This window comes from Scardinius erythrophthalmus, assembly GCF_964197995.2.
Source record: "Scardinius erythrophthalmus genome assembly, chromosome: 2".
Taxonomy (NCBI): domain Eukaryota; kingdom Metazoa; phylum Chordata; class Actinopteri; order Cypriniformes; family Leuciscidae; genus Scardinius; species Scardinius erythrophthalmus.
This window is the reverse complement of record NC_138222.1, coordinates 59,550,888-59,574,270: the sequence shown is the minus strand read 5'-3', so window position 1 is coordinate 59,574,270 and position 23,383 is coordinate 59,550,888. Positions and strand designations below refer to the sequence as shown.

The 23,383-nt window shown below is 38.4% G+C and overlaps 1 protein-coding gene across 1 annotated transcript; it reads right to left on the bottom strand.

The window, feature by feature from the left end:
• On the bottom strand, positions 1 to 23,224 carry kcnj10a (potassium inwardly rectifying channel subfamily J member 10a; the record flags this gene model as incomplete). The annotated part of the gene is made up of 6 exons (XM_081391881.1): positions 22,891 to 23,224; positions 12,001 to 12,360; positions 11,686 to 11,897; positions 9,894 to 10,025; positions 9,626 to 9,803; positions 1 to 395 (listed from the first exon to the last, which is right to left on the bottom strand). Exons 2-6 carry the CDS (start codon positions 12,356 to 12,358, stop codon positions 1 to 3), a joined length of 1,275 nt encoding a protein of 424 aa, XP_081248007.1. The 5' UTR covers positions 12,359 to 12,360; positions 22,891 to 23,224.
• Between the last annotated feature and the right edge of the window lie 159 nt (positions 23,225 to 23,383).

Sequence of the window (23,383 nt, the reverse complement as noted above, 5' to 3'; positions counted from 1 at the left end):
CTAGACGTTACTAATGCGGACGCTGTGCTGGTCTCGGACACGCCCCCTCTCCCGCCCCCTTTCCTCCCGGTAGCTCTCCTCCAATCGCATCTTCTCCGTGTCATGCTCTCCGCTGCCGCTGCCTTGATGTTGCGGAGACTGTGTGCTGGGAGGCGGGGTTTGTTTAAAAACAGGCGGGGTCTTGGTCTTGGCAACCTTGTCAAAAAAGGCAAAATCTGCTACATACTTTCCGGATGGGGAGAGGGAGACGACGGGGGGGAACTCGTAGCCCCACAGGATCTCGTCGGGCAGGTAAGAGGTGCGCACCTGGCACGTGGCCGAGGTCGGCTCTACGGTAGCGCTCATGATCACGAGCAACTCAAAGTCAGCCATTTCCGGATCTGTCCACCCACCACCTTCGAAGGAAAGAGACGTAGAGAATCAGACTTCATACAGTTCACTTCATCCAATGCTGTTATAAACCTGTATGGCTGGCGAATGAAAACATGGTGCTGCTCTCAAATCAGAAACTTACTCTGTCATATTGAAGTTTTAGGGTGCAGGGTAGCTTTCAAAGTTTGCTTTCTCAAATGAACGGCCAGAACGCATTAAAAGTTTTCTGTTTTCAGTTAAAACAGTGTCATGTAAGCGGCCCCTAAGTTAATAAATGAAGACCTCCGATGCAAAAGCCTCTAAAAGCCAAAAATGAGATAATAATATTGAGTGAATGCTCTCCGCACATAGTATACGCTCATCAAATACTTTCACTTCAAACTCACTGAATCCCAGCCTCAGCCCATTCAGAAATGCCGGTACTTGGGTAGAAACCTATACATAGGAGCATAAAAATGTTAATATTAAACGAAAACTTTAGACGGACTTAGACGGCTTTTGCATCTGAAGTCTTCAAATAATGATTTTTGGAAGTGAATCAATCAAAAACTAACTTTATCTGGACAGTAACTTTATTCTAGAGCTGCTGTAAAGGTAAAACAATCTCTGTCACTTTAATCTCCTATTATCTCTGTAAAGCTGCTTTGAAACTATATATATTGTTAAAAGCGCTATATAAATGAAGGTGACTTGACTAGTTTTTAGACTTTTTCGGAGCTTAACATTCATTAAATGTATATTCTTAAAAGACAAATGTCAATGGGTTTAGAACAACATGGGGGTGAGTAAATTATGACAGAATTCATTTATTTCTGGGTGAATGATTCCTTTAAAATTAAGAAAGCCCTTTAGAATAAAAACCGACACCAGAGCAGCAAGACAAGTAGATAGATTAACACAATTCAGAAAAATGTGTTAAAAAAAAAAAGGTGTGCAAAGAAACTTATGGCTCATACCAGCAGAAATACAAATGCCTTAAATCGTAAACATGCCATTCACCCACTGACACACACTCTCTCTCTCTCTCACACACACACACACACACACACACACCTGCATCAACATCCCACATTCAGAGCAAGAGACTGTCATCTGTGAAAACAGTCTCTCCTTTAACCCAGAGCCAGTTCTGCATTCTGGGGGCAAAAAACATGGGGTTTCATAATCCATAAACACAAGATCACTTCATCATGCTCACTAACATTTGGCAAAGTGTGTTTCTGGTATGCATACACATTCACACACAAATATATCCAATGCATAGACGTATTTGAACACTTAGGTCACACTTATACATGTCATTACATCAGATATTGCATTATAAATATTTTGCAAGTATCATTATTTTACAGAAAGAATCACAAAAAACATTTCAGAGATATAAGTTTGTAAGATCTGTATTGTTTTAGTGTTATTGCTAAAACAACAGATGGCAAATGGTGTGATATTTTCTATTGCAATGACATTCAGACGGTATGCACATTAAGCGTCCAAAACGGTTCAAGGCCAGTATACATAGACAGAAGAATTATATAACATAAATGTTTATAAATTCACAGCATACTGGCTAATTAATGCGAATTAATTGACGTGTGTTTCACACTCTGATCATGGCAGAGCTCAGTGGAAAGACCCTCAGGGGCCGTCAGTGTGTTTTCTAGCAGATCTGATGTGGCCTCCGACTGTGTCTTTAATGCGTTTGAGGAAAAGACATGCTTATATATGGGTCATTCCTTGCAGTGCCTTTTCATGTCCCCATCAAATATGATACTGAATAAAGGAAGAAAATCCTATTAGTTACTTTTCTTCTATTATAGTATCATAAATAAGTAAACAAATAACTAATGCACTAAAATGCACTAATTTGACATGAAAAGCTGTTTATTTATTAAGATATATTTCAGTATATCAATATTTTCACTGCATGGACAATAGTAGGAGGAACATTTTTCAAAACATCTCCTTTTGCAAACCTGACACAGGTTTGGGACGACATGAGGGGGAGTGAATGATGACATGTCATTTTGTTGGAATATTTCTTTATCAATTTCAGTAGGACAGCTCAACACACACTGCTCTCATTTGAGCTAGGGCTGCACGAAATTGGAAAAAATGGTATTGCGATATTTTGTTTTTCTGCAGCATATATTGCGATATGGAAAAAATACAGGAATTTTCAGCAGATGACTTGAATAGATCCTCAATAATTAATTGTAATTAATTAATTAATTGTAGAATTATTGGGGTGATTTTGTTGGGGAGTGAATCTTTACTGAAAATAAAAACATTTAAAAAATGTTAATTAAAATCATTTGAAAAATGACTGAGTGCAGACTGTACTTTTAAGGTTGAACGATTTGAGAAAAACCTGGAAAAGTTAGAAAGTTGAACCAACTCAAACCTCTTTCAGTAACCATAAAGTGAAAATATTGAGAAAAAAAACTTTCCACTTGAGTTTTCCCACATTCCCAATGTTTTTGACACATTCAACTAATATTATTTTGATTAAAAAAAAAAATAAAAAAAAGCAAAATAAGAAATTGTATAAAACAGTATATATATTTAATAACACTAATAAGTAATTTTATTGTATAGTACAATATAGTACAATGGTAAAATAGCAATACTAATATTTATGTTTTACACTGATCTTTTATTCTGATGGTTTGTCTGCTGGTTTCAGAGAGAAGCGGCTCTATGTTCATTTGCACACCGGCAGCTCATGATACACAGTGTTTCGATTCTCGGTAAATAAACCAAGGATGTCTGCGACTCTGAAACTCTATTGTCCGGTTCATAGGCCAGGCTTAATCCCAATCGCAGACTAAAAGGCATGTGTGAGCTTCTTTAACTGAAACCAACTTGCACTGAAATATCTTAAAATATATCAGTGCCATTGTTTGTTTGTTTGTTTTTTTCTCAAGATTCACACCAATGTTTTTTTTCTAAGGCACATTTAAGAAAAAAAAAAAAAAAAAAAAGTTATGTCCTAATTTAACTACGGCCTAATCCTGGCTTAATCTAAACCTAGCCTTGTATTTTGTAAATTACATTTTTGTAATTTACAAAATTTTGTAATTTTTGTAGGATTACATTTTTACATTTTTGTAAATTACATTGTATTTTGTACAAACTTACAATTACAAGTAATTTGACTATTGCATTAAAGCAATAGTTCATCCAAAAATAAAATATTCATTTACTCACCATCATGACGTTCCAAACCTATAAGACTTTGGTTAATCTTCTAAACACATTCAGATATTTGTTAACGAAACCTGAGAGGTTTCTGTTTCACCATTGAAAGCGAAACTTAGAAGATCACTTAATACGATGAACACATCTAATTTAAGATTTTATTTACATCTAAACAATGATGGACACATACATAGAGATCATCATGTATGGTAAACACATTATAGTATCATCATTGAACCAATAACTAAGTAATTGTGCGTGACGCACGAGAACCAATAAGGTTTGTTCTAGCATGTGATGAACACACAACCGCAAGTGTTTATATGTGAATACAATAAATCTGTTCATAGCTCTATACAAGATTTGGATTAAACAGATTCATTAAGCTCGATTCAACACCTTTATGACTTTTTTGGATCTTCTAAATTTTGTTTACCTGAACTGTCAATGAAGAGACAGAAACCTTTAAGGTTTTATTTAAAAATATATATTAACTAATGTTTCGAAGATTAACCAAAATCGTATGGGTTTGGAATGACATAAGGGTGAGTAAATGATGCCAGGATTAAAATTTTTGGGTGAGGTTAGGTCATTTTCCAGTTATTATTTCTATTTGTGCATCTCTAATTTGATACTACAAGTAAACACACAATCTTTGCATACACCTCAGCAGGGACTCAAACATGTTCATGTTCAGTGGTTCATGTGGCTTTAGGCTCCAGCACGCAGAGGCCCGTGTCTCTCCTCCTCAGCCTCTTACACAAACACAATGCCACATTCAACAGACGGGCACACTGCATTTAGGTTTTCTTTTTTTTACTATAGATTCACACACACTGTGGGCACACATCCACACACGTACGTTTACACACAGCCACTCATGCATTTACAGATTTAGACTGTAACGCAGCGACACGCTTTCGCACACGTTTTTAAAACCAGTGCCAGTTCCTCTTTGAGCTCCATTCATGTGCAAATGCGCTTCCATGGGAGAACTGTGAGTAGCTATTTCTACTTCATATTAATGTTATGGTCGACATACAAAAACAGAGTCATTTCTAGTTTGACACGGGAAGTCATCAAGAGTTTCATTTGGATTAGGTAGCATTAGGCGTAAGTGGGGTCTATTAAGTATAACCCTATACTGTATAATCCGACTACAGTCAATTACACTAGGGCGATCTGGCTAGACTACAGACCCGATGAGAAACAAGCATTGAGAAAGACACTATAAACAAATACGCAAGGAGATGCACGTACAGGAAAACCCATAGATGTGTGAGATGAGAGTCGTATTCAGTGCAAACGCGGGGACCGGAGGGTCTGATAGCTTGGGCCCTCGATGGGGTAAAGACTGGGACCGTAACTGGATCCACGACCTGCGTGTCAGCACCAGGAACTGGGCTGCTTTGTGCCTCTAATGAGACGCTCTGGCACGCTCTCACACACGCATTCCAGCCAAAGAGAGAGAATGTATAAAAGAAAGAGGGATGGGGGACTGATAAAGCTACGTCTGCAGAGAAAGTGAATGGGGAGGGGGGGTAAAAGAGGGAAAATGAGATGGAGGGAGGAAGAAGAGACATGAGAAATGCAGCTCATCTGCCAATAATAGAAACCCCTAGTTCCTGTAAACATGCCCCGCTCACCGAAGCCATTATTACATTTTCTACAACTCACACTAAAACTTTGTGTTTGCTGCAGAGAGAGCATGAAATCTGCTTCTGTCTTTTAACCTCCAATAATTCAATTAAAATTTTTCCCACAAAGGATTTCTATAATTCCCAAACTCCAAAAACCCAGTCTTCCTGTTTGACCAGCTAACAAATGCCCAAAAATCCATTAAAAACCATCAAAAAGATGAATAGGCAGCTTGGCCAGGCTGCTATAAGCTGTTACTTTCCTGCATGGTCCTGATTTTTACCCTAAAACTGGCAAAGACTAATTTAGCGTTCACTTAGTTAATGGCTAAAATAACTTCAAACATCTTGTTTTATAATGCGGGGCGATCTGTTGGCCACCAAAACACCTGAGACATTTAGTCTCATTATCACTGGATTTGAAGGTGCCTCAATACATAATTACAGTTGCATCAAAAAAACAAACTGTTTCTTGGCTGGTCACTTCTGATGCTGGTTGTTTCTGATTGCCAAAGTGCTACTTTTGCTTAAACTTAAGCCGGGTGCACACTGTGCGATTTTGACAACGATTTGGCCGTCTGAAACAAGCTTTGGAAATCCTAAAAGATTCATCTGATCCTAGGCTTAAATCTGAAGTCCTTGATCGTTAATTTGACATGTTCACCAACAGCCGATTAATGACCATTGCAATCAAATTTTACCTCACACGAAATTCTGGCAATGTCAGAAGATTTGACTCATAGTCCTGCAGTGTGACTTCTCGTACGACGACCGTCAAATTGTCTTTGTTTTTCAAGACAAGGCATGACCCAAATTAACATTAGAGTTTTCTTTGTAGTCACCAATTTAATCCCGCGTGTAACGCGCAGCTCACGGTGAACGAACGCCCCATTGATTGATGATGTAAAACTCCGGACAAGTTTTCTTGCGTGTGTCCATTTTTAACGCGTCTTGACCGCCGTACAGTTTGACATCAATGACAACTGAGATCTTACAATGCGACATGGCTTACAGTGAGGATCTGACAAGCATCAGTCGTAAAAGGACTATAATAAATCGTACAGTGTGAACCCGGCTTTAGTAGAGTTAAGTCAAGCGCATACGATTTTGATCCTAGGGCCTAGGCCGAAATCTGAAGTCTTTAATCGCTTAATGTTCACCGACAGTCGATTAATGACCATTGCAATCAAATTTGAGCTCAGATGAAATTCTGCCAGAGTCGGAAGATTTGAGACACAGTCCTGCAGTGTGGCTTCTCCTACGACAACGTCAAATAAAAAACCAATAGTAGCACAGAAACTGATGATGAAATTAGTGCAACAACAACAAACCACCACTTGCTCCACACATCAGCTTTGTTTTTTTTCCTTTTCAAGAAAAGTCACCACCAAATTTAACGCAAGAGATTGTTTGTGTTTGCTATTCATGTAAATGCAGTTAACCGGCACCGAAAGAGTCACGGATTGATGATGTAAGACTAAGGGTGCTTTCACACTTGGTTCGATTGCCTGTTCCGAACCCGAGTTCGATTGCTCCCCCCTCCCCCTGCCTCCGATGGACTGTGTTCACATTATATTATTTGTATCCGAACCGCAGTACGCTTGCGTCATCAAGCTGCAGCTGGCGCGTACTCGTGTTGCTTGGTAACCGCCATGAAAAGGCGTCAACATGGATAGAATTGCTCGTTTCACATTTGTTCTTCTTTTTTTTGAACCTTTGGTTTCGTTTTCAAAGAAAATATAAAGAAACACACTTGCGTCTGTCTGCCGCAAAAGTATTAAAACAGTTCCAAAGACAGCGGGATGTCTGCCCGCCCGCCGAAGACAATTTTTGTGGAGGCAAGCAGAAATCATCTCTCTGCTTGCAGTGCGTCAATCCCGCTTTTCGTCAAGGTAATAGACCCTTTTACAGTTGTTAAACACTCACGCACGCAGGCACGCACCACATTATATGTCATCAATAGCGGTTCACTTCCGCGATTTGGTACGATTGCGTTCATATCAGCAGCGAACCGTACCCGAGTTCATATGAACCGTACCCCAGACCACCTTTTTAAGCGGACTCGAGTACGGTTCGCGGGTGCGCACCCGAGTTCGGAAAACAGCGTTCACATCATCCAAACGAACCGAACTCTGACGTCATTCGAACCCGGGTGCGCACCAAAAGTGCTAGTGTGAAAGCGCCCTAAGACGAGTTTTCTTGCGTGCGTCCGTTTTTAATTAATCTTGACTGTCATCCAGTCTGACATTAAAGACAACTGAGATCTGACAAGCAACAATCATAAAGGAATATAAATAAGTGGCTTTAGTGAGTTGTGGCGTGCCATCACTTTTCTAAGCAATCTTGACTTGTGATTTTCACCTGGCTGGCAATTAAACAGCCTAAAATAAAGTTCTACAAACTTACACTGATGTGAGACTCATGTTGTGTTCTCCTGCAAATTCGTATTCATCGGTTGGGAAGTCGTAATTATGATGTCAGGCGCGTTCAAATCACTTTGGTCAGAACAAGATGGCGATGTGCCTTTTCTACAAAGTGATGAATAGGATTTCTTTTAATCACATTTATAAAGGTACTGCAAACTGAATTGTTTTACATTCTTTCGTAATTGTATAATACTATCATATTTTGTACATGCAACCTAGCTTTAATGTAAATTAATAAAGTTGCCATCACCTTCATTGAGTCCACTATGTTTTCTCACTGACCATTTCTCACTCCAACTCATAAACTCAGGGCTCAAAGAAAGCGTTTCCCACTCACAATTATGACATTGTGGTTCCTTTCATTTGTGTTCAACTTCTAAATATGATCTATCCGACATGACTTGAACACACCATTACATTTTGACTTGGGCCAGCAAGTAGGGCTGCACAATATATCGAAATTATCGCAAATGTATATATCGCGATATCACGGCTTGCAATCACTGGAGTCATGAACAAAAGATGAAGAGAAAATCACTCGCTCCTCTTGGCTGAATAACTTTTGTAGCTTTAATCATAATCAGTATATATTTTATTCACACAGTGAAAACTAAGCAGTGTTTTATTTTTACATTTGCTTATTCAGTTTCTGTTGTTAAATAACCGTAATATAGGATAACCTGAAACCCTAAATCCCGAGGTTTACACTGATAACACTTTTTATGTTTCTGTAAAACACTGCTGTTCACTTTCAGAAGTTGTAGGGATGTTTTCTTGTCTCAAAAAGAATGTGAAACACGTATGTTGGTTATATAATTTTAAGATAATTCGCATATCTAATATTGCATTATTTAATGAGTTATCGCATATCGCATTTTTCTTCAATATCGTGCAGCCCTACCAGCAAGCAAAAACCCAGAACACCACTAACAATTCCCTAGAAACCACCTATCAACTGTATAGCAACACCCTAGAATCGTGGCAGCAAGTTTTGCACAGGCAAACACTAAATGGACAAATCTAGTTCACATTTACCCTCATGATTAATCAAGTAGAGGCAAAGTGGAAACATAAATTGAGCCAGCTACGCGCACTTGATTCAGGTGTGAAGTGTCAGTGGAAACAGGGCACCAGCGTGTGCTCAAAGTGCCAGAACTCCTCGATCCTTCTGCCTGCAGCGTGACCTCAGCACTGAAACAGAGCTTCTCTGATGTCTTTGACACCTCTCCCCACACTGCTGTTTCACGTTTCTCTCGTGCGGCTCTCTATCCTCAGAGAAACTCTGCTGGAGCCGAACCACGCTGTCCCTGTTCTCAGGTGTATCCTACTGACAGTTTTCATCTGCCACCATACCTAGTGCCACTTCTGCACTCCCGCGCAATCACAAAGAAGCTCAAATTAGTCTAAGCTAAAACACATTCATGCATTTGACAGACGCTTTTATCGAACGAAATTTATATTGCATTCACAGAATACATTTGGTCAGTTCATGCATACCCTGAAAATCGAACCCTGCTCTACTTTTTGAGCATCAGGAATCTCAAAGATGTTGGTGTAACCCCTCCTGTTCTACTCGCACTGCGACGAACATTTCCGTCATGGGAGGTGTGTGCGCTAACAAGGACGCTAAAGACTGCAGTCTCTAGCGTTTGTCACTAGAGCGCCTCTTGAGATCAGGGGAGTGAGGTTTACCTGCACATCTCTTACTAGCTGGCCTCTGCTACATTGGCAACACCAACCCTTTGGTCGACACCTAAGGTTGCACCAGCTGAAATGGTGCCTCTTCTGTTCTGTCTTACACTTACACAGTTGGCAGATGCTTGAACCAAGACCTAGCTGAGCTAAAGATACCAGCTCAACTTCCATTAAAAAGTAAGGAATATGTTTTCGGATGGGACGGTTCTGGACTTAGGTTTTCATACTGCATTTTGGAATTCCAACATCATAACATTTTATTGTTCTAATAACTCTAGTTCTTCAAGGCTTGCGTACCTTTGGCGGCCCAGGCCCGCATTGGGCTGTTGTCATCTATTATGTGGTAGAAAGTGAGGGGCAGAATGAGGAAGGGACTGTCGCTGGACGTGTCCACTTGAAAGGCTACATTCCTCTGGTCCAGACGTACCGTCTCACCCTCTTTAGTCACTGACGTCTGCAGGAGCTTACCTGTCACCTGCGAAATCAGAGATATGATGAGCTGCACGTATACGATGAATATGAGATTCACCATTCTTTCATCAGAATTTGACAGAGATGTGTTTACCTGGCAGCCCAGAAGGAGGCTCTTGCGCATGTTAGCGACACGGATCATGAGACAAGGTCGGCCCTCGTGATTGGCCACCACAGCATGCTGACTGAACTTCACCGTCTCGCCACGTTTTTTCGGCCGAGCTACCTATATATCACAGAATGTAAAATTTAAATCAGATATTGTTCCAGATCTAGTCATTGATTTAGTTTCGGTTAATTGCAATAAAACCTAAAATCACAATATGGCTTAGTGCAATTTTCAAATTGCAAAGGCTGCAATTAAATTAAATACACAAATGCAGTGTTTGTTTTAGAGTAAAGTACAGTAATAATAATTATAAAATTATTATTACTACTATTATATTTTCTTAAATATTTAATATTTAAACACTTCAATTAAATTATTATTTCATATTTTTATATACAAATAATAATAATAATTATTATTATTATTATTATCATATTGATATATAAATCACAAAATCTTTGAAAAAATTGTGCAGCTCTACAAACAAGAATCGCAAACCTACAGCTTTTTTTTTTTTTTTTAAATCAAAATTATAAATAAATTAAATTAAAAAATAATTGCCAACTCGATTTTTTTTCCAGTGCCAGGGCTCTTAAAGGGTTAGTAATTGTAATTTTACTGTTGTTCTGTAAAATAAAATAAATTAAAAATTGTTACGTTAAAAGATATTATTATTGTTATTATTATTATTATTATTAATTAGGTTTTTCTTCTTTTTTGTCTTTAGCTGATTAAAAAGCGATACGCAGGTAGTAGAACAAAAAAAAGTGCAGGGTCTAGAGACGCGTTTTTTAAAAGTTGAACTTCTTTTAACTCGAGCACCACATTTTCAGGCATGTGAACAGCTAAAAACAAAAAAGAAAAAAATAATAAATAATAATAATAACAATAATAATTATTATTTTTATTTTATTTTATTTTACAGAACAACAATAAAATTATGGCTTTCAAACCATTTTGCTTTTATTTTGGCGGGAAACCGCAGGGAGATCTTACACTTCTCTTTGTTGACAACAACAAATTAATAAACGATTCTCATTACAAATTTGGGAAGATAGTTGGCACATGTTCCGTTCCAAATGCAAATTATAAGTGACTCAAACACACAGCGCTTGCAGAGTATTTACAGTGAATCAATCTGAAAATGAACACAGTGCTGTGCTTTACTGTGAAACATGCAGCGTGTCAGACTATATATTTATATAATTACATCACAACCATTGCAATTTGATGATTGCACTAAAGCCATATCAGATTCTCACAACCATGCATTGTCTTAATTCATAAAAAAAGTTACCAGGCAACTGGCAAGTAACACAGTTTCAACTCAGATTTTTACTCGCATTTGGCGCTTTGAACCCAGACCAACATACTAATAGTGTCCCGCAGATGGCGGCGCGAGCTCGTGCAGCGCTGTCGGGAGTAATCCGTGCATGAAATAAATGTATAAGAAAACAAAACATTTTGCAGTTTAACTGTATTAATTAAGTCCATTTCACGATTATTTTTCACACCCCATTATTTTTATCTGATTTACACAATTCACATCTGTCATACTTTTAAGGTCGTAAAATACGAAAATCTGTATAAATGCGGAAAATTAAACTAAAAATCCCTGGTTTTTAGGAAGCTGTGTCATGCACCAGATGCTGCAAAAGACGTGAGACGCGAGTGCAATGGTTAAAGACGTCCGTCTAGCGCATTCACATTAAAAACATGACAATGTGACTAAAATGACAACTAAAATACTGTGCGTTTACCCAAATTTTAGTTGTACCTTAGCAAGGAAGGTTCCAGTGATGAAGATCTCCATCACCATGGTGATGACAAGCTGGACAATAAGCAGGATGATGGCAAGCGGACATTCCTCAGTGATGCAGCGAAAGCCGTAACCGATCGTAGTTTGCGATTCCAGGGAGAAAAGAAACGCTCCCGTCAGAGTTTGGACCTGCATCACACACGGCGTGTGATTGGATGGAGGGTCAAACTCTGGTGAGGAAGGACAAGACCCAGAAATAGCAACGATACAATATCATAGTAATATTTATGTACATAAAATGTGATTTAAGGCACAGTTGAGGAGCATCCTCACCTAGTAAATCTCCATGCACTAATGCCACTAAGTACCACAGCACTCCAAAGACAAACCAGGTGCCAGCGAAGGTGGCAGAAAACAGGAAAAGCTTGTAGCGCCACTGCATGTCCAGAAAGGTCGTCCACAGGTCACGCAGGTAAAGCGCCCCTCGGCCGCTGACGTGTTCGATGCGAACATTGCTCCGCCCATCTTTAGATAGCACCCGTCGACGACGCCTCAACGCCGCGGGTCCGTTTCCCGGTGAAGTCCCGCCTCCTCCGCCCAGGAGTGGCTTTAGGACGTCTGTCTGAGTCTGGGAGTGGCAGACCTTCTGAGGGGAGGGGCTACGGGAGGAAGGGGGTGTGGCTGAGGTCATAGCTGGGGGGGGGAGAGACATGCTTTAAAGTGTGCGTGTTCACTGATCATGGTACATGAAAAAACTCTAAATAGTTTATTTATAACTCAGAGTATAAAAGTCTGCAAATTAACTTCTTTAAAAATGTATATACACAGTAAAAATGTATGTCATTTTAACTGTAAAAGACTGTAGAATGCGACAGTAAAATTCTTGCTAATTGGTTCATATATGGAGAAAAACAGTAATAGATCTAATCTTAAACTGATATTCCCACAATGGGAAGAGAGGCATGCTTTAAAGTGTGCATGTTCGTTTATTTATAACTCTGAGTATGAAATTCTGCATTTATACTCAGTTTGCTAGTAAAGTCCCCCTGTGGTGAAAATCAAGGTTTTAATGTTGTTTATATGTCTATGTGGTGTTTTTAATATGCTTTAAGACAAATCATGTGCTAATTCATGAGTCGACACCATTGCTGAGTATTTTCTCCTTAAAACTGCAGTGAACCAAAGACAGTCTCAAAAACACGCTTTGAAATCGCTGGTGTTTCTGACGTCACAAACTACCTTGTAACCAATCAGATCAACGTGTGATCGTCAACCAGTGGATCTCTGAGCTGAGTGAGTGAGTGGAGGCGGGGCTCATTTGCATATTCATAGAGCCACGTATACTATATAAGCCAAGGGTGTCGAGTTACATTCAAGATATTTTAAGGCATGAGGATTTTTTTAAAGTTTAAATATGTCATTTTGCTGATTAAAGATGAGTTTTAGGGGATAAAATGATTGACTACAGGGGGACTTTAACTCCTTTAAAATATATAGCAAATATTGATTGATGGTGAAGTTGTTCATCTAAAACTCTAGATAAAGATTGCTAAAGCTTTCAGTTCGGCATGAGTTTTTCATTTTTACAGTTTCTCGGTGAAGCAAACCATTCACCATATTAAACAGTTCACAGACACTTCATAGCACAATAACTTCATTCATTACAAACATAGCGTACTTTTTTACTCAGTCAACATGGCAGGTTTTCATACAAAAGACATTAAAAAATGATGTTTTGCAGAAAGAAAAAGTAACAGTGTTTTGTATTGTGGCATTATTTTCAAGACAATTAATTGTCTTAGAATGTAGTCTGGTATTGCCATCTCCTCATTATTTTCAATGATTTTCTTTAATGCAATACAATTTCTTTAATGCAAGAAAATGTCATTAATTAAAATAGTTCATGTTTTATGTTTTAAAGGTATTTGCAGGGTAAAATGTAACCCAGACATCTCTTTGTTTGAGTGTTCACTGTTCAGGTTTTGCTGTTATAACAAGTGCATTGCAACAATACTATTGTGATCTTTCATTTCTTTTCATTTAATTGCCATTTATACTTTGTAAATAATTCCACTAATTTCTCTCATTTATCTGGGCAGCATTGGACGTTATCAGATGGGACTCATACAAGCCACAGTAGGTTACAAAAACTAGTCTCAAGTTACTCTGACATAAAAAGTAGTTCTTTTTAACGAATTAACGGATCCAACAGTTATCTTCCCTGTGAGAAACCTGTCACCTTATCGCCTTCAGTAAAAACTAGGTCGTCTCGTAGCATTATAGAAGAATGGCACATGGGAAGAGAGAGGGCTCTATCTCTGTCTGAGCTCTATCTGAAAGACGTGCATCGTCCAAGTAAAGAGAGACACATTAGGGACACATTAGCGAGTATCTAAAAAACGTATTCTCTAAGAGCTGAAATGAGGAAAGCTGCTTTCTCAGCGATCTTTATCACGGACACGTGAGCGCATCCTTCTCTCCCGAGGATTATGTGTGCCAGGCAGGGGTACAGGGCCGGGTTTGGGGGGCCAACCGACTGTGGTGGTCCGTTCCTCTTTCTTAACTCTACATTCAGACCCTCCAGCTGCCCAAGCGCATTAAATGCCCCTCATTCACACAGTGGAAGCAGCTGCCCTTTCTCATTTAAAGGCTGGTCGTCAACGCAGACCGACTCACATGCCGAGCTCGCTTGAAAAAAAGGCCGACTTATTCACCGTCCAAAAACACAAAACTGCAGGAGATGGAAAGAACACCACAATATTATTCACTGCATTCCTCTGTTACACTGAGGATGACGTTTCCCAACCATTCACCTTTAGAAACTTCAAGGTAGATGCTGCTTGGACAGCTTTTCCAACGGTTCACTCACTTCTTCTACGGCTTTAGCTCCAACGTTGTGTGTATGCAAGCCAAACATTGTCAATCTGGATGTTGTTAATCCCAATTTTACTTCACAGCACAATCATACACTAGTCAAGAACCAATAGCATAGGAGAAACTTTTCAAGCTCCATCACACAACTACTTTTGCTTTTCTCTATTAAATCTACGGTGGCCTCAAAAGTATTTGTAAAGTTCAGACAAAAATGAAAATGCTGTTATCATAACCTCACCCTCAAGTTACAAACCTGTTTGAGTTTTCTCAAAACACAAAGAAATTCTGAAGAATGTTTATAATCAAACAATTGTTGGACCCCATTGACTTCCATGTTTTTTTTGTTTGTTTTTTTAATTATTATTCTATGGTTCCCCACAACTGTATGGTTATAAACATTCTTCAAAATATCTACTTATGTGTTCAAAAACTCATACAGGTTTGGAACGACATGAGGGTGAGTAAATGATGACAGAATTTACACTTCTGGGTGAACTATCTCTTTAAGCAATTCTTTGAAACAAGAATTCCCAAAGTTTTGTCAAAACCTCTTTGACTTCTTTACATACAGGAGATTTTAGATTAATATTTAAATAATTTAACAGTACATTTGCATGTCCATGGTTCTCTAATTCTCAAGTCAATTAATGGTCGGTTACATGACATGCACACAGCAACAAAAAACAAAAAAAATAGTTTCTGCCTTAAAAGTTTAAGTAGAATCAACTTGGATTTTGAAGTAATTTCAACTTAAGTGACATTAAACTGACTTTAAAAATGAGTTGAATCTTGTATAACTGTGTAAATTGCTTAACTCATTTTGATGAGTTAAAGCAATGTAAAAACACATGTTGTCATAACTTACTGATCATATCATTTTTAAAGAAATAAAATATTTAATCTTTAGTAAGTGTAAAAGGGCATAATGCATCATCTTTCATTTTGAAGCGTTTTTATTTGAAAATTATTTATTTATATTAATTTTGACAACTGTGTGAACTTGTGGAGAACTGACTTCCTACATCCACTAAAAAAAACACCAAAACACCAGCTGATTCAAACACACTGATATGAAAATGATGGAGAAAAGTGTTTCTCTTAAGAAAAGAGATGCCAGTCTTCTCTAGTCTTTCAGAAGATTCCTAGTCTGCAATCAAGTGAAACCTTAATATGAGTATATATATATATCTTAAAGATCTATCTTTAAGAGTATCTTAAAATCTCATTTTTTATATAATATCACCCAGTGCCTTATATAAAGTATGTCTAACTTTACCTGCATGCATGTTATTTTACAGGAACCTCATGTAAAGCAATATGGCAAATCTCAACTGCTTGATTGCTTGTATCATTGCAAAAACAAACTGCAAAATGCTTAACTTAACATCATGTTTTTCTGTAAAGCTGCTTTGTGAAAAGCACTATATAAATATATTTGGCTCATTAAATTCTTACAGGATCAATAATTGGAGCAGCCATAAATTAATTTTATGGAGTGTCTATTTATACTATTTAGTCCGCCTTGTTAGCAGAGGCTATTAACACTGACTCCGCCCACTGACGTCTGATTGGGCCAGACAAAATTACAAAAGACGCTGGATTGTCAGTGTACGGCTAAGGTTCGTGATAGAAAGTTTTGATGCAAATCGACCCGCGTTCGAAACCGCCTTTAGCTGAACTCGGTTTACTCCCTTTTCCCATCACATATCAGATCGGAAAGGCATTTATTTTCAATAAAAATGAAGAAAATATTTGAAAAGTGGAAATAAAGTGTCTAACATGGGTTTAAAAATAAAGTGTTTATCAGTTGGGGTTAGGGTTAGGTCTAGGGAGGGCTTTATTGTCCCAATAAGGTGGCATGATTTATTTAATAATAAATCCATTTTAATAAATATAATAATTTACACTATGTTAGTATTCCATACCGTTTAATGCGCAACAATACTGAGGCAATTTAAACACAATTTATAAGTATAAATAGCATCTAACTATTTACACTTATTGCAAAGAAAATATTGTATTTTTTACATATTTTAAATATAATTTTAGTGTAAATAGAATCTATTGCTATTTTCACTATAGTGTAAATAGCCGCTGCCTTAATTTATAGCTTTATACACTTATTGGATGTCAAACAATTGAATCATGTGCTTCATCTGTGAATTTTAGGACAAACTGCAATTACAAAGTTAATGTTCAAACAAAAGCATAACTAAAAACTCCACTGAGTCTCCTGAAATACGAAAGATCAACCTCTAAAATGTTCGATACGGACAGCGGCGATATCTTAGTGAGGTTGCACAAGGACTGACTTTCCATTCATGCACTATGTTCAATCTCCCTCTCTTCTCGATCTCCCTCTCTTGTTTAAATGTCTAAGTGGTAGTTTAGTCTCACTCAGCTTCTGCCTTCCGCACCAAATAAAATAAATAAATGAAATGAATGAGTACCAGGGCGATCTGATACGCTCTCCCCTCTCTGACCTCTCTCTCTCTCTCTGGACTCACACTGAGAGAATGAATAGGTATCTGTCTGGCTCTCTGTGCTCTGAATACTAACGGGACGAGGCGGTTCCTCGTCGAGACACGTGTTATGAGCAGAGTGTACACACAGCTGACCTCTGAACCCCGGAGAGTACGCGCCCACACGCGCGCACACAAGTACAGTACATACAGCAGACACTGAATGTGTGTTTCTCATGCTCTCAAAGACCTTTTGATCTAAAGGCATAAATAAATGCTTGTACATTTAGCCTACGCATGAATATTTTACTATGAATATAAAGTGTCCAGAATGCATGCAAACTCCTTCAATACTATTTAGAGGAACTGGAGAAATCTGTCAGCATTTACATATTTCAATTTGTTATTTTATGACTTTATTGATGTCCCACAATGTGCAAAACAGTCCTAAAGAATAAGGAGGCGTGTCCAGACTCATATTATACTCAAATACGCACTGATGTGTGCTGACATGACTTCACAGAGAGTGTCAAAAACCACACTTAAATAAGCCATGATAGTTTCACTGCGCAGTTTACAAACTGTCTTTGACTTTTTTTGTCACTCTTCCTCTCCTCCCTCCCTCAATCTCTTTCTTTCTCACTCCCTGTCCTGTATACACAAGAATCCTTTTGTTCGGAGAAGAGATGAAAGAGACAAAAGCCACCATTGAAAAATACAACACTGTGTGTGTGTGTGTGTGTGTGTGTGTGTGTGTGTGTGTGTGTGTGTGTGTGTGTGTGTGTGTGTGTGTGTGTGTGTGTGTGTGTGTGTGTGTGTGTGTGTGTGTGTGTGTTTGTGTCTGTGTGTGTGTGTGTGTGTGAGAGAGAGAGAGAGAGAGAGAGAGAGAGAGAGAGAGAGAGAGAGAGAGAGAGAGAGAGAGAGAGAGCGAGAGAGAGAGAGAGAGAGTGGAGAAACTGGAGAAACTGGAAGAGAGGGCAACTCTCTGAGAGAACAAAGGAAATTAACATTTGAACTCACTCTTGTGAAGGTAGCATCACCATACGAAACGCAGGTCTCACCTCAGAATCATCCTAATCTACGTCTCTTTCCCTCTTCCCCCATTCCTTCTCTCTCATGCTGAGATCACCAACATTCACCCAAGAATCTATATGGTTTAATGTGAATAATTATCATACAGTATTACACATGTTTGGTATCATTTGAAATGTCTCAGTGCAACTGGTACAAAGGTCTCATTCCCACAGAAGTAAAACCAAAAGGTAATAAAGTTTTTAATAGTTTAGAGATAACTCGCACATAGGCCTGTCGCGATAGTCGATAAGTCAATTAATCGCACGATAAAAAAAAATGAGCTCGATAATTTTTCCGGCCGCGATAATTCCATTTGCATGCTTGTTTGTTTTCCTCGTCTCTCTCTCTCTACCAAAGAGACTGGATGACCACTCTCGGTTCTTTAGCGTATAGGAGGAGTGAACCGTCTTGTCAGTTGCATGGTCTTTGTGTGGGGAGGCGGCGCGCGGCGCTTGTCAGTCACATGGTCTTTGTATGGGAAAGCGCCGGCGGGACTGTTTGCGGCTACTGCCGGGAGGCGATATTTTTTTTCCCAGGATGGTAGGGGAAGACTCATGAATATTAATTAGGTAAGTCATCCCTGATTGGTCTGATGACCTACCCCTAACCCCACCCCTAAACCTACCCGCCACTGGGGGTCTGATGACCTACCCCTAACCCCGCCCTAAACCTACCCGTCACTGGGGTTAAGACCAATCAGGGATGACTTACCTAATTAATATTCATGAGTCTTCCCCTACCATCCTGGGAAAAAAAATATCGCTGCCGGGAGAGAGAGAAGACGCTAGTTGTGAGTTGCGACAGCGAGCCCGATCACATGAAAATGCGTATCTATACCACGAATGTTATTTCTCGTGCCATTTATACGCCAAAAATATTTTTTGCGTGCATATGATACGCTCTTTATGACGTGTAATACGCACGCACTCCTCACCCCTAATCCTAACCAAGTATTTTCAGTGCGTAGCATATACACGCAATAAAGTGCGCCTCCGTCTTCCCGACAGTACACAATAACTTGACAAAGTAACAGGAGGACAAAGTAACAGGAGTAACAGTGCAAAATTGTGCGATATGGCTTGTTGAGGCTTTTTTTTATTTGTTTACAAAGGTCCTAACTGTCAGTTTTGCCTGTTATGGAATGTATCACTATTTATGCCTAATGTCTAAAGCCTAATGTTTAATATTTTATGTTTACATCCATTTTATTTATTAACAGACATTTATTTTGTTAACAGACACTAAGAGTCCATTGCTTTTATTGTTTTTGGTTGTTTTGTTCATTTTTTTGGGATATTTAAAATGTTTTCCGTTTTCAATGTTTAATATTCTTTAGAAATAAAAGTTTATAGATCGTTGAAAAGGTGTCCCTGCATTATTATGCCATTATAATTATATTAAATGAAAATGGTCTCAGAACGACAATATTATCGTTTATCGCGATAATTTCTTGGACAATTTATCGTCCAGCAAAATTTGTTATCGTGACAGGCCTACTCGCACATAGAGGAGGGAGGGTCTTCCAGGAGAATGGCATCCTGCTCTAAAAGGTGTAAACTCAATGTAAATTAACATTGTTAGCAAATGTTTCCATGTAAATCAACCTCTGTCCCCAGTAAGTCTGGGACGGTGATTAATGCAAATTCCCACTCTGAACTCATTTTTACATTGCTTGTGGCGATTTGTAGCTCAAATACGCTCTATGCATGAACGCTGCTGACGTATTTCCGGTAGAATCTCAGCCAGCGTCTTTACTTCCGCATAGCGCGTTCTATAGCGAAGTGTACTAGCGGCAAAACTTTCATAAAATTCATTTTCTCAGAAACGGAGACAACGATTTTAGAAACCGATTCGCTAGTCGGATTTCGCATGATATGAGAGAATACTCGCACTCAAAGTTGTCGATGTAGCTCGAAATATATAATTTAAAGCCCTTCTCTTTCTTACTCTTAGGTGTGACAGCTAACTGCCTCACAATATTGTTAACACCATTCACATTAAACGCTGAAAGTTCTTGTAAACAGCGAGTGTAATTTGCCATTATCTCCACCGAATGCAAAAACGGCTTCCGACGCAGCACCGGATGTAACTGGGCGGGCTGAGACAAAACGCGGAAGCGATCGTGCATAGAGCCTATTAGCCCGTGATGTATTTTCTGATGTCAGGTTCGCAGAGCGTTTGATGTTTAGTATTTATTATCTTTGAACTGATTATGAAATTGGCATGATTCATTTACCTGACATAATAAATTTGTAAACATTAGATTTTATTCCGACTGACTCTGAAATTGTTTTCCCAAATAGATTCAACGGATTTGCATGTTCCCGCAAGTTTTGCGTAAGATTAGTGAAGACTAATATTTGGCACTAATTCAAGTGTACTTTGTTTACAAAGACAAGAAGTGAATTTTCATTTAGGGCAGCAAATGCTGCTTGACCAATCTAAATCTGGGTGTGTCTAATTACCTCTGTTTTAATTTAATGTTACTTTAGAAGTGTACGTGGGAAACCACGGCATGGCCAATCCAAAACTATTATAAGAGAAGTAATGTTGGTCAGCTTATATCTGTAATAGTAGCCATACCTCTACTGAAGTAAACATTTAAGTTAAATTCAAGTGTATGCAATTCCATGGGGGCTATACCACAGTATCTTTGATCATGTAAGCGTGAATGTGACCGATCTCAGGTATATAGCAATTACCTCTGTTTGGTGATCAAAACTGATGAGCTTGTGAACGTGAGACCTGCGTTAAACAGAAGACGTGAGGACCTCTGAGCGACAGTTTCCTAATCTGGAACGGGTAAAACATACTTAGAGTTGAAAAGAATAATCAAACATTCGTTCACTTTTAATTATGCTCAGATATCATTAAAACCTTTTTCATTTATGGAGTCAGATGAAATAACGAGGTAATACATATGAGAAAATGTATTTCATTTAATCTTGTTGTGTTGCGTAACGCGCAGAAACCTTCCCCGTATTATTGGACCTTTAGTTGGGCTTACAAGAGAGAGAGAGAGAGAGAGAGAGAGAGAGAGAGAGAGGGGGGGGGGGGGGGGGGGGGGCGAAAGGAAAGGAAAGAATGACATTGAGAGATGGACAGACCGAAAAACAGACCGATATTAAAGTCTCTCATCGGTATTCTGTGGCTGTGCAAACTTTTACTTTCCTCTATTCACCAGATCCAATCCAGCTCTCACAGTCACAGTTAAATGTGCTTGACGTCTTTGATCCAGTGCAAAGTGTTCTGGAAATCACTCTGCCAACAAATCGAGACACTTAACAGATCAACATTTCCTTGACCATTTCCTTGATCCATTATCTCTATGAACTAATCTATTGCACATTATCTCTATGTAAGCAGTCTGGTCTATTTATTTTATTAATAGCTTGGTTTAAATCTCCAAAATAACCAGGTTAAAATGAATGGGGGGGGGGGGGGGGTCAGTCCAAAGAGGAAATCCAAAAACTTTGCCAGTTGTGATGTTTGCCAGAAAGAGCCATGGGGAGCGTATCAGATCAGTTGAAAGGAAAAAGAAAAAAAAGAAAAGACCCACGCAATGTTGTGTTTCAGTCAAAGCCTATGAAATGATTTGATAGTGGCAGATATGCCTCCTCTTTTATATCTCTGCATCAGTAAATGTTATTTCTCTGCAGCTCATGAAACAGAAGCAGCGTTATTTAATTGAGCGAACTGTAACTGAATTTAAAAGCTTTAAACACTGAAAGTTCTAGTTATAAATCAATCTACTTTAAAAAAAAAAAAAAACAGGTTGCACATTATTTGGTAACACTTTATTTTACAGTGTCCTTGTTACATATGTTGCATGTAATTACCATAGTAATAACAGTAAATTATGCACAATTACATGCAACTAACCCTCAACTAAATCCTAATCCTACCCTAACCCTAAGTACATGTTGTTAATTAATATTACTCAGTAATTAAATGTATAATTACACTGTAACAATGACACCTTAAAATGAAGTGTAACCCATTATATTACAGTATGTGTAGTGTACTTCCCTAAGAAAGTACTGGTAATATAAGGTAACTACATGGGTTAAGGTTAGGTTCAGGGGTAGTTCAGGGTTAGTTCCTAGTTATTACACAGTTATTGTAATTACTGTAATACGTACATCATGGGAAACAGGACTGTAAAATAAAGTGCCACCAAAAACGATGATATTTAAATGTCTAAAGTGTTGTTTAATTTCAGACAAATGCATTTGACAAGACCAAAACCAATACTAGGCAAAAAAAAAAAAAAAAAGGCCATTTGCAAATTTCAATTTTTCACAAAAAATTTTCATAAACATGAAGTTAGGGAATCCATTGTTTTTTAGGATAAATATATTTTGCATTAAAATATGACTACAAACTCAAATAAAACTAAAGTAATCGAATATTGACTAACATAAAGAGAAAATGCCTAATTTTAGCTAATTAAATGACAAATTAAACATGTAACAGGACATTCAACAACCAGTCAGCAGGCTAAACAACTCAATATTCAAAACACTATACTATCTGTACATTTTCACCCTGATTCTTATTATCAATGATATATGATTTAACATGAACAACCATAATGTATCTTGTTGACATGCACCTGTTTCAACGGTCTCATATGGAGTTATCTACCTTGCAAGGATCTTCTTCAATCTCTTGACTTATTTGAGGATGAGAAATGTTGTTGGATTCAAAACTGCACATATTTCAAATAAACGGCATGCTTATGGCTTCATAAAGATGAACACAATCTCAGCACACAACCGCTAGGCCTCACAAGGTTTACTTCAGCACTTACCTTTAACTGAGGACTTGAACGCAGAGCTCTATTTGTGATTTGCAACAGTTTACTGCTGTTTTCCGATATCAGGACACATCAGAGGAGAATTTGAGGCGAAAGTTGAGAAGGCGTTCAGAATGAAGATAAGCGCGTGCCTGACAACTTTGTCAACATCATCATCATCCGCGCCAGGAGATTGACAAGCTGCGGAGGTCTCATAATTCTACATGTAAATATTCAATAAACAAATTTGAAACTATTAATACTATTTTTAAAAATGCACTACCTAAACTGTCATGCAATCGGTCAAGCTAAAAAAAAATTATATATAATCGGTTCAGTAATAAGTTAAGTGTCAGTCGGTCCTCGTCCCGGTCGAATGTTACCGATTTATTATGTAATGCCCTCCTCTCTCTCTCTCTCTCTCTCTCTCTCTCTCTCTCTCTCTCTCTCTCTCTCTCTCTCTCTCTCTCTCTCTCTCTCTCTCTCAATCCTCCTCGCTATCTTTCTA